Raw genomic sequence first — 16345 nt, 5'->3', positions numbered from 1 at the left:
TTTGGTATATTTAGATGGGGAAAATTACATTATAACTGAATACTATCACTAATAGAGAGTTTGTTCTATTAAATAAATTTTTCCTCCCATTAGCATGCAACGACTTTTTAAATTTTAAAAGATGCGAAGAAATATGTGTTTATATGTTCAGTTATATTCTGATTAAACGTTTAGAGGAATGAGGGACAAAATGCAGTAATATTGTGATTATTTTGATGGCAATGCTAGATTTTCATTAGCCATTACTTAAGTGTCACATAATCCTTCAGAGATAATTTTTGTATGCAGATTTGATGCTCAAGAACGAATTCTTATTATTGTCAGTGCTGAAAACGGTTGTGCTGCTTAATAATTTTTGTGTAATTTGCTCATGGTTTTTTAGTGTTTTTTAAAATCTAAAAAAAATCATAAGAACAGCATGTGTTAGAGACCAAAGTTTGCAACATTAGAAATTTGTAACATTATAAAAAGCGTTTACTGTTACTTTAGGTCAATTTATTGGGTTTTATCTAAATACAAATATTTCATTTTAATACAAATTGAATGGTAGGGTTGAATTTATTATTATTATCCCTGCTGTTAAATATTAATCCTTTTATATTTTCCCCAAGTTCTTCGTGACAGACAACACATTTTTAAACATAATAGTTTTAATAACTATTTTTTAATAACTGATTTATTTTATCTTTCCCACAATGACAGTAGCTACATAATATTGTACGTGTCATTTTACAGTATACTAGTATTTAGCCTAAAGTGCAATTAAAAGGCTTATCTAGGTTAATTTAATTGTTTTATTTACCTAGGTTAAATTAATATCGGTTTGTTTACTTGCCAATCCAAAATAAATAATTAAATAAATAAAATAAAGAAAGTGAGGGGCTAATAATATTGACCCTTAAAATTATTTAAAAAATGTTTAAAACTGCTTTTATTCTGGCTAAAACAAATACGACTTTCTCTAGAAGGAAAAATATTATCGGAAATACTGTCAAAATTCCCTTGCTCCATTAAATATCACTTGAGAAATACAGGTATTTGAAAAAGAATAAATATTTTACAGGAGGGCTAATAATTTTGCCCTTAACTGTATGTTTATAATATATTTGATTAATTCGCTTATTTAACATAGCTTTGCACATTTAAGACTCTATTGTGCAGCAAATATTTCAAGAACACTTCATTTGAGTGTCAAATTGTGTGCAGACAATCAATACAAAAGGTGATTTGATTGATTTTTGTGCTTTTAAAGTGGTCTTCATTTTGGTTCTGCAGCACACGGTTCGTCACTCTAGCGCAGTATCATATTAATAACATAAACACTTCGAGATAGATTGGCTGCGTTTCTTCATATTCCACAGTAGGCTATATTTATTATTTATGTGTTTGAATTGGACTGCGCAATTTGCATATTAACTCAAGGAAATTCATTGTAATCCTTTCTAGTTGTCAGCGTTGTGATGTATGCACAATTTCTCAAGTCCATTCATGCATTTGTAAAGGGCTAGTAATGGATCTTAAAACAGCATGATTTATCTGAACTGATTATATTAATCCAAATATAGGGTTATGTGCATGTTTCCCAATGCCCGTCTGCAATCAGAGCTAATGGAAAAGAAAGAAACACAATGTCTAGATGGTTGTCGGATGTTTTGATTTGATCAGAGGTGCTGCTTGACCTGAAAAACAGGAGAGCCTCTGGTGTAGTCAGTATTGTTTGCACGATGATGTAAGTTTCAGCACGATGTCAAGAGAGACTTTCTAACGCAACTGCTCAGAATAGCTGTCATTCTGGGAAGAGAAGATGGAAAATTGGAGATTTTGGCTCAACTCACAACCATCATGTCATTTCCTGCATACAGCTTATGAGAGAACAGAGAAATTGTGTGCGTTCATGCATGACGGCCAAAACCTGCTGATGTGTTTACTCATTTAACACTCATTACGTGAAGTTATGTAGTGGCATGCCATTAGTTAGTTGGCTATACTTGGAAATATGGGAATAAATAAACAATATGATAAGGGGTTACAGAAAAAAATGCAACTCAAGTTAACAAATGGATCACAAATTTAAGGCAATTTAACAAGAAATTCTTCTGCGCAATTGTTATTCGGTCTGTTTTGACCAAAATCTTCACTTTTCCCGAATAAAATAATGTGAAATCTGGTAAAGCTTTTGCCATTTAAAAACACAAATGTTCATGCACAGTCATATGCACTCACACACACACACACACACATAGTCACACACAATCATAGACTTGGGAAAATAATCCTGAAAATAAAGTCAAAGTTGTGTTGCTGGCATCAAAAATGGTTGTGTTGGAAACTTATGGAAAAAATAATTTAATCTCGTTGAGATGTTTCTTTCTGCTAACAAACATTGCAGGTTGTCGTGTAATTGTAGAGGTACATTTTTCATACCTTTAAATTTGTTATTTTCCACACCAGCAATAATCTGTTGTTTTCTTTAAAAAAAAAAAGTCTATGCCCGAAGACTTAAATGTTTCTGACAGTTTAAGTTATTTTGAGGACAGTGCACAAAACTTTAATTAACGGATGTGAATTCTGGTCAAGCTTTTTCATTTGAACACACACTCATTCACGCACACGCATAGTCACACTCAATCATGGACTTGGGTAAATAATCCTGAAAAAAGTCACAGTTGTATTGCTGGAAATTAAAAATTATTATGATGAATTCTAATGGAAAAAATGATTTAATCTCTTTGAGATGTTTGTGACGGTCAACAAAAATTGCAGGTCGCTGTGTAGTTGTATAGGTAAATGTTTCATTTCTTTAAATTGTTTTTTTTATCTCACCAGAAATAATCTGTCTGCAGTTAAAAAAACAACAACATAAAAATAAATAAAATAAAATAAAATCTATGTCCCAAAGACTTATATTTCCCACAATTTAAATTATTTTGAGGACAGTTCAGAAAACTATAATTGATGGTTGCAAATTCTGGTAAAGCATTGCCATATGAACACACAGTAAATATTCCTGAAAATAAAGTGACAGATGTGACAAAAATGATTGTGTTGAAAACTAATGGAAAAAATTATTTAGTCTCATTGAGATGTTTTTATTGTCATCAAACTGTGTTGTTGTAAAGGTAAATGTTTTTAAATTTGTAAGTTTTCGCACCAGCAATAATATGTCAGTTTATTTTTTAAATTAATTAATTAATTCAAGTGTATGGCCCAAAGACTTAAACATTTCTGACAGTTTAAGTTATTTTGAGGACAGTCCACAAAAAAAGTAATTAATGGATGTGAAATCACACAAAATCATGCACTTGGGTAAATAATTAGGAAAACAAAGTCACAGTTGTGTTGCTGGCGATCAAAAATAATTGTGTTGGAAACAAATGAGAAAATAATTTTATCTCATTAAGATGTTTCTTATAGTTAACGAGCATTGCAGGTTGCTGTGTAGTTATAAAGGTAAATGTTTCATACCTTTTAAATTTGTAATAAAAAAAATATATAAAAACTGAATGCACTGAAGACTTAAATATTTTTGACAGTTTAAGTTATTTTGAGGACAGTTCACAAAATTATAATTGATGGATCATTAATACACTCTCAGAAATAACAAAATCTGTAACTGGGCAGAACCTTTTCAAAAGTTATGTTTTTGTTCCTAACAGGTCCTTAAGGGTGATTGTTGATACTGTACCTAAAAGAACAAATGTACAGGAATATAAGTATCTTGGCACAATCTTTGATACCACATTAAAGTTCCAGCAGAACTCAGAAGCTGTTCCTAAGAAAGTGCATCAGAGAATGTATGTTCTTAGGAAACTGAGCTCTTTCTGTGTGGGGAAATATATTGAGAACTTTTTATACTACTTGCAGTATATTGAGAGTATTTAAGCTTTTTCTTTTTATGCTGGTTCTCCTCACTTTCTGTTAGAGACGAAGATCGCCTTCAAATTTTAGTCAAGACTTGCTCCAAGATTATTGGTTTGCCTTTGTGGTGTCTAGCAGAGTTACATTAACAGTAAATGATAAGGAAAATTCAAAGTGTGATAGGAGATGATTTCCATCCTCTGAAGCCATTTTTTTTTGTATTGTTACCCTCTGGACGAAGGTTTAGAAGCATTAAATTCTCTTTTAATAGATAAAAATTTGCTTTTGTTCCTGAGGAAATAAGACTTCATATTTTGCAACCTTACACTTTTAATGTATGGGTCCTTTCTTACTGCTGTATTTTTCATTTTAGTATTATTTTTGAAATTATTTTGAAGCATGCTGGATTGTGTTTTTTAATATTGTTTGTAAGTAATTTGTCTTTTTATGCGTTTGTTGTATCATAATGCTACTGGTACAGTACAGGTACAGGTACGGTACCAGTGGCAGATTTTGTACCTTTATTTCTGAGAGTATAGACCATTTTGAGTAATGTAAACAAAAACAATGGTCCCAACATATTTCCTGTTTTACATTTCTAATTTCTATAGCTTCCAATAATCCAAAAAGAGATAAATAATGTTATGATAGCTGTTTTAACATTAAGTTATGATTGAATTGCCTCTTGTTGCAGTTATGAAATAGTTTGATAACGAGCAGGAAATGTTCTTGGGCCAATGACATGACCACATTGAAATGGTTTATAGATTTTAACCACTGCATTAATATATTTCATTAGCAAGATCTCCTAAAACAGCTTCTAAATAATAATAATAATAATAACAATAATAATATTATTATTATTATTATTATTATTATTATTATTATTATTATTATTATTATTATTATTATTATTATTATTATTATTATTATTATTATTATTATAGTGAGAGTGAAATGCCCTTGGAATGAGTGTGTGGGCAGATATTGCTTCTTAATGGAAACGTTGATTTAAGAATTGGGCAGAGCTAAGGGCTGTTTGCCATACTTTGGGACATTACATATGCAAGACTTCTTGAATGACAAAAGAAACAACTTCAGATTCAGTCCGGCTGTTCAAACTGAGATGCTCAACACAAACAAATAAACAGATTTTCAGGAACATTTTTTATAAACATTGTATTAAATTATTTATTGTTATTTATATTTTGTAGACCGCAAAAATACTAAACCTTTTTAAGGCAGAAAAAATCACGGGCTGTCTGTCTGAGCAAAGCATGTTTTATATGTATGTTGCTTGCTGCATCTTGTTTGCATGCATTTGTGCATTTTTTTTTTTTGTCTTTGTGTCTGTTTGCATGTGTGTCAATCTGAGCTCAGGTGACGTGATCGGCCTGTAATGGCTCCACAGAGACTCATTTCTCTAGATCCATTAGAATTCTGTCGGAGGAATGGATGATGAAAGTCTCTCTCTCTCAGATATTTATGACTGGCCTGGGAGGACGCAGTCACTGCGGCCTTAATTTCACTCTTTTTCTCTTGTTTTCTCTTTAACTTATCACTCGTTTTTTTTATTCTCAGTCTCTCAAGATTTAGCCTTTCACCTGTTTGTATCTGAATTGTATTTTTGCCAGTGTTTTCATCTTCCTTGCTCTCTGCCCTCCATTTTACTGTCAAAGGGGACCTATCAGACATTCTTCTTTTGAAAGAATTCAATCTAGATGTACTATAAAGTTGATGCTGAATAGATGTGACAAAATGGGGCTTTAAAAAGTCAATAAATTTATGTGATTTTAATTGGTATCCTGCATTAGTAACTTTGTCGCCTGAAATTAGCATGAAGAAATGTAGTCAGAAAAAATTAGTCAGTTTTGTCGAATTCTTTTAATCATTTCTTGCGTTAAAGTTATTTCAAACAAATAGTGCAAATAGGCTATGCAGAATTTCCTTATTAAGAGTTAACACAGATATTTGATCATTAAAGTTTATTTTACTGCACATCTACACTGTAAAAACGATCCGTAAAATTGTCAGAAATTGTCCATATTTTGTGATTTGCATTATGGGACTTTGATTTTACTTTTAACTACTTTTAACCTTGAAAAGCTGGAAAAAGTGACTTATTAACATTTTTAATAGTTTAAAGTGCTATATTGTCTGGGTTGCTGTTGGATATTAGGCTACAAAAAAACTGCAAGTACATATTTCGCTTTTCTATTTGTTAGCAGATTGCTTTCAGCCTCTAAAATCTAAACCTTTTTAGTCTAGTGATTCAGTAAGTGAACACACTCAAGCATTCAGTCCAGACCAGTGCTAATGTAAAGAAAAACTGCCTAATTACAGCAGAGATGGCTGTAATTCACTGCTCTCTCAGCCATGTTAACATGTTAATTACTGCTACCAACATGCTATTTCAAGCTAAATGTTTATAACATTTTGAATGCTATAGCAGCATATTAACAATGCTAGAAACATGATGGCATTTTTTCTGATGCTATTTCATCTTAGCCACATGTTAAACATGCCAGATACATGCTGTTAGTTTAACATCTGTTTTTAACTTTCTGTTGAACGTTAGAAATATTGGCAACATTTAAGTACGAATTCCAACTTTTAACTACTGGCTTATTATATGTCTATTAGAATTACTAGTACAGCTTTGCATTTAGTTTGTTTTTATTCCTGGGCAATACACAATTTATGCAACTTAAACAGCTTAAATTAAAGCCCACTTATGTTACGTTTTACAGTGATTGGTTTTCAGACATCGCTTGTTTCTTGTTTACCCATTAATTATTTTTAGGTTTAAAAAAAATCACTCAAACTCACTTTTCTAGTGACTGGTCCATGAAATAATTCCATCAAATGGTCCACATGTTCCACCAAATTCTATTCACTGGAATTTTGTTAACTGATTTTTATTTATTTATTTGTTTGTTTTGTTTGTTTGTTTTCATTCTAGCAATGTGTTAAACATGCCAGATATGCACTCTTTGTTAGTTAAACGTACATATTTTACCTTCTGTAAAATGTTAGAAATATTGGCAACATCTATTACCTGCTTATTATTAAGATTTTGTACCCAAGCACAACTAATACCTTTCTAACTAATAATAAGCAGAAAATTAGTACTTTATTGAGCTAAATAGTATCTTAAAATAAAGTGTGACTGAAATAGGTTGGTGACAAGTTAATTTTATAAGCATGACTTAAACCATAATATGCTAACAACATGTTTACAAATAGCATATTAGCAGTGTTAAATCACATTTACTATGTGCAGATATTTGCTAGCCACACTGTAAAAAGTATATAATCAATTTTAGTTCATTGCAACTTTTTAAGCTAAGTTAATCATGTTTTAACTTAATTTTATAAGTTATGCAGGCTGTTTTAAGTCAGTTTAACATAATATAAGTTTAATGGACTTGTGCGTTTAACTTGAGTCAGCTAAACAAAGGCAACGAGGATTTTTTATTACAGTGTACATGTTATAATTAAAATGTGGTAGCATGGTAACGTGTTGAAAAATGTGTCAAATATATTAGCAAAATGCTACGCATGTTAAAAACATTCTATTAATGTTTTAAAACTATAACTTTGATTATGCAAATGTTAATTAGTCTGCCCGAAAAATCGTTGCTACACCTTTATTGCAATCAAACCATGGGTCAATTTTGGCAAAGAGACATCAAAGTTTATCCACTTTTTGTATAATTTGTTTAATGCTTTAAATTTGAGGACAAACCACTTAATCACCTTTTAGTCATTTTTACAGTATAAAATTAAAATATGTATATCATATAAACAGTTGATGTATAATTATAAAATAATATGTCCAGTCACTTTCACTAAACATGGCACTTGTGATGTTGCAAAAAAAAAAAAAAAAAAAAAAAAAAAAAAAAATATATATATATATATATATATATATATATATATATATATATATATATATATATATATATATATATATATATATATATATATTTATATATATATATATATAAATATTATATATAACCAAAAATAAAGACATTTAAAAGCCAAAACATTTTACATGTTCAAGCAGCCATTTAAGGAGCAGGTCATGATCACTGGAGAAGACTTAAAGAGCTCCAGACAGATGGAGGGAGGACTTAAAGTGAGAGGGAAGTGGCAAAAATATGTAAGTGAACTAAAAAAAATAAATCAAATCTGGCCCCAGCAGATTGCAGAGGGAAAGAAAGAGACATGAGGGAAGGAGTGCAAGACAGGAAGAAAGGAAGGAAACAGAAAACATCTGTGCTGGATGTCCCACGGGATGGTACATCCTCATTTATTGAGGGCATCTCAGCCAGACAGCACACAGTTCAGCTCACAGAGGTTCATTCAGACACCCCTGTCTGTTCTTGACTCGTTTGAACAGCTGTTAGCATGTAGCTGTGCTTAAGCATGACTTCTAATGTTGTTTGCCATGCTGGGTTGAAAGTGAAACTCATAAATGGGTCACAGATCTGTTCAAATGTTAAATGCATGTAACGTCTAATGATAGAAAAGTAGAAACTTTTAGCTGTCAAATGTCATGCATACAAACCAATTCTTATATTTGCACTCCCTTGGTAGTATTTACTCAAGTTGTAAAGATGCTGAAAATTAAAACAATTACAGCTGTGGAAAAAAAAATAGTATATTGTAGCGAATTAGCTAAACTTAACTAGACCCTCGATGGAAAATAAAGAAAAGAAGGTATCAGAGATGTGAATGTCTGAGCTGTGCGATTAACCCATTTCGTCTGGGTCTCTGCTTTTTTGGAGGTTTTACTGCTTAGGTCTTTGTCTTGACGTTGCTTTTTTGACTTAACTGAGGGCGTGGCTTTGGACACAAACTTTATAGGGAGGGTTCGCATCCTTCCGCTAGTCCAAGTTGACCAATCAGAAACGAACTTCCCTGAGACACGGTTTTGTGACCCTTTGTTGAAAGTACCAGGGATTTGGATAGGCAATTTGATGCAAACTAAGGCAGAAATGTTCAAGTCTCTTATTGTTAATATGCTGCACTCGTATTAACATAAAATGTAAACAATTGTTCAGTTCACCAAATTAGCTTCAAAACGACTCCAAACGAGAACTGTTTATGAACTTGTTTAGCTTCGGTAGAGTTAAACATTGTATGCAGAAGTAATAAAACCATAATATTAATACAGGAGTAAGGGAAATGTTGCAAAACACTTGATAACACATAAAGAGAGAATAAAGTTTACATTAAAACATCAGTCTTAAGCAAGGAGCTTATAGTAGTCCTGACTAGGTCTCTGTTCAGTGCTGTGGGCACATTCCTTTGGGTCATAAATACCTTGAAATCGTATTAGAACTGACCATCCAGTCTTTCTTGGGCAAAAGTTGGCTCATTTGTTGAATTTATTATTATTATTATTTTTTTTAAATATAATAGCAGACTAACATTTTTCACAAACTCTTAATTAATAAATCAAAGAAATTCCACAGAAACTGAACAATTTTTTTCCAAAAAGGAAAAGATTTCTTGAAATGCTTTTAAAAAAATTGTAAATAAATAATGTTTTACATTTAGCAATTAGTTGAGACTGATCTTGTGATGCTGAAGACTAGAGTACTGGTGACGTGTAGCATAAAAGCTTACAAGTCTGCAAATTTCTGCTGCAAAACCATATTTTATGCTGGTCTAATTGGGGTTTGTGTGCAATTTTTTTGGCATTTTGTTGAACCAATTATTACTTCTAATTTCCATAATTTTTCCACTGAGCTGTGTTATGCATTCATGCTCTTTTCTTTAATATGAAAGTTGAACTCATCCATTAGAAATGGGTTCCACCTAGCTTGGATGATAACATTGTTCATTCTGGAATTCATTGTCATCAGTGTTATCTCTTGTTTCTTACCTTAGCCTGAGAGTTAACCTGCCCCGGACGAAGCTAGTTTCCCAGCATAAGTTGCCAGAGTAACAGAGTTTGAACTATCGTAAATGGGATTTATGAAACAAAATCCGCCATTAATAAACCTCCCTTACCAAAATAATTCCTTAAATGGCTACTGTTGACTTCATTTTATTTTATTGTCACTGAACCATTCGATGTGTTAATAAATAAAAAGTATAATAATGATTCTGAAAATTCAGCTTTGCATCATAAACTAATCGTATGTAAGATATATTGACATAAAAAACTATTATTTTACGATGTAATAATATGATCAGTGACATGCAGCATTGGACAGTGTAGGAATATAAGGAACTCAAATGTTTGAGCAGTAGTGTACAAAAAGAGAATTGAATCTTCTCATAGTAATAGGGCTTTTAGTAAACTCAGTTTTAAGCAGTTCTATTTTAATCAGCCTCTTTTTCTGTCTCTCTGCAGTGTTGCTGAGGTGTTGGAGAAGCACGGTCTCCAGAAGCCCATCTCCTTTGTGAGAAACAGTCAGAACAGCAAAGAGGAAGCTCACCAGCTGATGGTCCGACTCACCCGTCACACAGGACGCAAGTATGACATGCACACACACAGTAGCACAAGCATACACAGTCTCAGCTTGCTTGGCATTTCCCAGAACACTCATATGCACCTGTTCCACTGTTTGTTTTTTTGCTTAGAAACCCTCCTGTGAGTGAGACCGTGTGGAGAAGTTTACTTCAAGATCTCCTGGACATGCAGCAGAATGTGTACACCTGTCTAGAGCCAGAGACTTGCCATCAGGTACTAAATGATACTAAAATATATAATAATTGTGCAGTATCGCACTAGTGAGTGACTGCATATTCATAATAGAAACATTACTTTAAATGTTCACTGGGTAAAGCAAGATCTTTGTCGTAGTGTTGTCAGTGGTTTAGGTTATATGGATTTTTCACTGAAGGTCAGTGCATTTCTTGGTTGCATCTCACAAGGTGTTGTCAGAAGTAGAAATAATGTCCTTGTTGACAGAACAACCTTGTTTCATTCATTTACTGTATTGAAGTATGGTATCACTTTATTTTAATGGTCCCTTTAACGCATTTTGTTGAATTTAAGTTACATTGCATCTACATGCAAACTAATTCTCATTAGATTATAAGAAGATTTTTAGGTTGGGGTTAGGGTTAATGTAAGTTTATGTACTTGCAAAGTTTCTTATAGTCAGTTAAATATCTCTTTGTTTACTGCGCATTTTTGTTTGCTTTCTCATTAAATGGATATTTCACCCATTATTGTCTTTTACTCACCCTTTGCTTGTTTGAAACCTTGGTGAGATTTTTAGATTCTGTTAAATACTAAAGAAGATATTTTAAGAAAAGCTGGAAACCTGTAACCATTGACTTTCATAGCATTTGTTGTCAATGGTTACAGGTTTTCAGCTTACTTCAGAATATACAGTATTATTTTGTGTTCAACATAAGAAAGATACTCATTAAGGTCTGGAACCACTTGAGGGTGAATAATAGTGAGTAATTTGCCTTTTTTTTGGGTGAACTATCCCTTTAAGTTACGTCGGAAGATTAATTACATTATATTCTATACAGTATAATTAAAAATGTGACTTATTTCAGAAAGTATGTTAAAGTAAAATAAGTTTAATTTTATACATTATTTTTATTTTTACTCTGACTGTTGGAACTTGTTTGGCTAGTCACAAAGCTGTTATTGCTGTTATGCTACACCAGGACTGTTTAATTATATCGTCATGGGGGCCAGTTCATGAAAAACACAAAACAGCAATATAAGAGCCCATATGCTGTATTTTTGCTCCTGAAGATGCCCATGTTGGCCTTTTCTACATTAAAACATTAATATGCAGCACTTTGAAACTACATAACATCAGTGCATTGTACAATGTTCCTTTTTTAACAAACATATTAAAATGTTGTATTTCGAAGTACAACAAAACAAAATCAGTGTATTACTTAAGTTGACTTTTTCTACATTCAGACACATTCATATGTTATGTTTTAAACTGCGTAACAATTAAGAATGCAACGATTAAAGATTTTGGTTGTAATATCATAGTCTGAAGAATAATAATGGATTCACAGTTATCACGATTTGTATACATTTATTAAATTCAAAACACTACTAGTTTAGAAAATAACAAGAAAACTACTTTTTAAAATTTTGTTTATTGCTGCTCAGTAACCAAATACAGCACAAAAATTTATTTAAAAAAAACATAGTGTATTTCTCTCTTTGGACTTTGAACGTGTGATAAGTTTACAATGAAAATAAATGACAGAACAATGAATAAATAAAACCAAAATAAGATTAAATAAAGTATTTGTCTAATATTAATTTAAGCAATATATTAGTTAATTTTAATAAACTGTTGTTATTATCTGTGTTCATACATACATAATCATTTTAATAATTTGTAATAATTCGTCTAACGTATCTTTTGTTGACATTGCACTGTAAGCCACGCACAACTCTCACCACTACAGCCTGAGATAATTTCTACTTTGGGCGCCTGGAGGGTGCGAGTGCGTTGTTCTGCTTGCAAGCCATGCGCACACTGCTCCAATATGCACACGTCTCATTGGAAATAATGTACTTGTGTGAACGGCCCGCTGCTATAGTTAATTCAATGTGCGTGTGTATTAGCCTCGGTACAAGCTCGGAACTTTAAACTAGCACACAGTTGGCATATCTTCATAATTATAGCAGCTGTTTTTCGACTGAACTAACTTTATTTTTGATGTCTTGGTCACACTATTTGGAGGGCTGGAACAAATTGCCTCGGACGCCAATTGAATTGCCTTGCGCTACACTATTCAGTTTATTATTCTCCTTACTGTAGCAGTTGTTTTGTTTTGTTGTAGTGTTACAGTGATAGTTCAACTTGACTTTTTTTACCCTTTCCTTTTTTCCTCACAGCACCAATGTTATCTATCCTTTCGTTGTCGTCTATTGTAGCACAGCCTGGTTTTCCTTTGTGTTAGCGTATGTCCGTGCATCCGAATGTGTGAGAGACTCAAACTGAACATTATTCCGATGTCAACAGCGGGCTTTGTCTGTATGCTCTGTAATTTAGCAGCATTCTCTAACGAGCCTGCATTCCCATCTTTATCGATTTCTTCATCACAATCAAGCAGAGCTGAACTTGCCATCAGGAGTTCATCCTCAATGCTGCACCGCTCGTCTAAAAACAACAACCGAAAAAAAAAATCAACAAAAGAGAATTATCCTTCAACCTGTACTCGTTTCCAATTGCTCTTACCCAGTTCCTGTCAGTACGGGCTCCAGCAAAGTATTTTTCTCCAGGCTACGGAAAGACGATCCCAGATGAGCAGTAAATTGAAAGTTCTGAGAGGAAAATGAAAGAAGTTGGATGTAGTTTTAAGGAATTGGCATTCTCTCCATTCGCCCTCTGCGTCTGGGTCCATTTGACGGAGTGCAGCAGAGTTGCTTTGAAATCTCTTCAATAGCTAAACAGCTAATGAACTTGCGCAGACCTCGGCGAGTAGCTCTAAACTCCGCTTCTCTTCTGTGGGTGTGCATTAGGAATGGCTCATTGGCTTGCAGACTGAGCAGAGGCGGATATTTCATTTGTGTGGTGTTGGAAGTTAACTGGTTTATAGTTATAGGTGCAATGTGCACTGCAGATATTGGATCCTCTAATGCAGACAGATTAAAGCACTTGCAGATTATATTTCTAAAGACCATATGAAACTCCAAGAGCCTCAGATAATGACATTGAGATTTTGTGACCAAACACCAACTGCAAGTTATTTCTATAGATATTTATTTTTATATAGTTAAAAAGAGACACTTTCAAATTTTCTGGACAAGAAATGCTGCATTTTTTTTTTATTTATACTAATTTATACTAAAAACAAAATACCTACATTTATTAAAATTCATATAAGAAAATATAAAAATGTATATAAAAAGTGTAAAACTGTAATAAATATTTACTTTTACATTGTTAAGCATTATTGCATTTATTATTTTATTGTTTTAAATATTTCATTTTTTTTTTAATTTTGATTATTTAACATGTTTATATGCCTGAAATCCCATTTAATAAGGCTCAAAACATAAAAACACTAAAATTAAGGTGAAAACTGGAAATAAGAAAATTAAAATGCATTCAAACTACTAATAATTACTACATATCCACATAACAAATGTTAAATCAGATGTCTGCCAGAAGCATCCAGCAGTAGTCTCTCTCACAGTTTAAAGGGGTTGTCCACAGTGTATTTTTAAGGCTTGGTTGTGTTTATAAGAAGCAAAACAATGTATGCTTATGCTTTACTTGTAGAGAATCATGTTATTTTTTTCATATATCTCACTTTGATTATATTCAGCTACTCAGCTAACATGAAAATCATTGTCATATTTTCTAGTTCCTCTGACAATGCTCGCCCTCAAGAGGCTCTGATTGGTCCGCTAACATAATGTGCTGTGATTTGTAGATTTGGCTCCATGTCACTCCCCTACAAGCATGCGCTTTTGCGTTGTGTAAACATTCCAGTCAGAGTAGTTGTTAGCAGTGTTAGCTGCCTGAATCAGAAAGAAATGAAGAGCACACAGCTGAACCTCACGCCTGCTCACTAAAATAAAATCTGACAAGTGTGTGAAGGTAATTCACGTAACCGGAAGCCTCAGGGATCTTACTAGCCTGGATGTATTTTTTGTGGTCCCCAAATTCGGTCGCTGTAGGCTTTGCTTGGATTACTCTATAAAAGCCAATGTCTCCCTTTGCATTAAACTTTAAGTGTATTACATTCAGAGTTTGTTCATACAGCTACATTACACATCAACTAAATTTTAAAATATGATATTGTAGTTGACCACCCCTTTCAACGAAAATGAGATCTTAACATTACCACACAAAAAATAGCGGGTAGCGAATTTATTTGTGTGTGTGTAAATGGCAGAATGGATCAAGGCAGAATGACCTAGTTCTGTCTTTTATTTATTAAAGCTTATTATTTTATTTTTACAACGTTTTAATAAGTGAACTTTTATGAAGAGCAGCACAACACAGCTGATGTCTTACTCCATCTAAATGTATCTGAAGGCAGCACTGAAATTACCCACAGCATCACAGCTGTTGCGCAGAGCTGCTCCTGAGATTGCGTTGTCATTAAATTCTCAGTTTTTGATATTTCTCCTGTAGTGATTCTGTCTCATCGGCCATAGACTAAAGACAGCTGATTAATTGCCACACCTTAGCTCTTCTTCCTCTGGGTCTGTGCTACATTCTGCTTATTCTCTTTCTCTGTCTTTCTCAACCACTTTCTTAATGTGAATTGATACTGTTTAAGTGTTAGTTCACCTTAAGCATGTAAATTATGTTATTAATTAATTACTCATCCTCATTTCGCTCCAGTCCCTTGAGACCTTTGTCCATCTTCAAACACAACTTAAGATATTCTTTGGGATCTGTTAAAGACCTATTAATTTGGATCTTTTCAACCATGATCCATTTCCTAATTGGTATTATGGATTATTGTCAAGGGATTTTTTTAAAAGCCAAATATTTAATTGAATTGAGAACAGATGTTGCAGCTGGAAAGAGTGTTATAACAATTGTGTTCAGATTTTCAAAAAGAAAGTTCTGGATAAATGATTTGTTGCATCATGGCATAAGGTATTACAATTAGAAAACAATGAAAATTTAGGTTAGAGAAGCCATGGTCTTTAGCCTCCTTGTTAGAGCAACCGACTCCCAGACTAAGAACCGCCGGTTCGATCCCAGCTCAGACCAGGTTTGGTGCAGTAGGTCCGGTGCATTACTCTTGGGGGCTCATCCGGGATTGGAGTAAGGTTTGGGGGGATAAAGTCTAACAGAGGCTAGCTAGCGAAGTCCTCTGACCTCAAAAGGTGCTCTAGTGACAGACGCTATAGAGGCCATGGACTTTAGCCACCTTGCTAGAGCAACCAGCAACCAACTCTCATACAAATAATTGCCGATTCGATCCCAGATCAGACCGGGTTGGGTGCAGCAAAACTGGTGGGTTAAACACCTGGGGGCTCGTCCGGGATGGGAGTGAGGTTTAGGTTGGTGAATGTAACAGAGACCAGCTAGCAAAGTGCTATGCCGGTAAACCTCACTCCTCTGATGTCAAAAGGTGCTCTAGCGACAGATGCTAGAGACCAATGTCTTATCCTCCTTGTTAGAGCAACCGACTCCCATAAAAAAAATTGCTGGTTCAATCCTAGCTCAGACCAGGTTGGGTGAATTAGGACCGGTGGGTTACACATGGGGCCTTGTCCGGGATGCGTCTGTCGCTAGAGCACCTATTGACATCAGATGAGTGAGGTTTACCTGCATAGCACTTCGCTAGCTGGACATTTGGATTTTGTGCTAACTTAACCCTTTGTTTACAGATTTAAAAGGGATAGTTCACCTGAAACTGTAAACTCATTACTCACACTTCATGTGATAATACCCTACTGTGGAAGTCAATGACTACTGGTTTATAACATTCTTGAAAATATCGTCTTTTGTGTTCAACAATAGAAAAAGGACATTATAAAGATTTGAAGATGAGTAGA

General features: G+C 33.5%; 1 protein-coding gene across 8 annotated transcripts in view; it reads left to right on the top strand.

Annotated features, from left to right (window-relative positions):
• Window positions 1-16345, top strand: part of nbas (NBAS subunit of NRZ tethering complex) — a 378367-nt gene that overhangs the window by 104631 nt on the left and 257391 nt on the right. For all 8 annotated transcript variants that reach the window (XR_012395546.1, XR_012395545.1, XR_012395547.1 and 5 more), the window contains exons 28-29: window positions 10232-10354; window positions 10462-10564. Coding sequence is in view for 4 of the 8 variants with exons in the window: in XM_073932555.1 (XP_073788656.1) it covers window positions 10232-10354; window positions 10462-10564 (226 nt within the window). In the remaining 4 variants the exon portion in view is untranslated. The remainder of the gene's footprint in view (window positions 1-10231; window positions 10355-10461; window positions 10565-16345) is intronic.

The sequence above is a fragment of the Danio rerio genome, chromosome 20 (genome assembly GCF_049306965.1).
Source record: "Danio rerio strain Tuebingen ecotype United States chromosome 20, GRCz12tu, whole genome shotgun sequence".
NCBI classification, from domain to species: domain Eukaryota; kingdom Metazoa; phylum Chordata; class Actinopteri; order Cypriniformes; family Danionidae; genus Danio; species Danio rerio.
The sequence above is the reverse complement of the archived record's forward strand: the minus strand, read 5'-3'. Positions and strand labels throughout refer to the sequence as shown.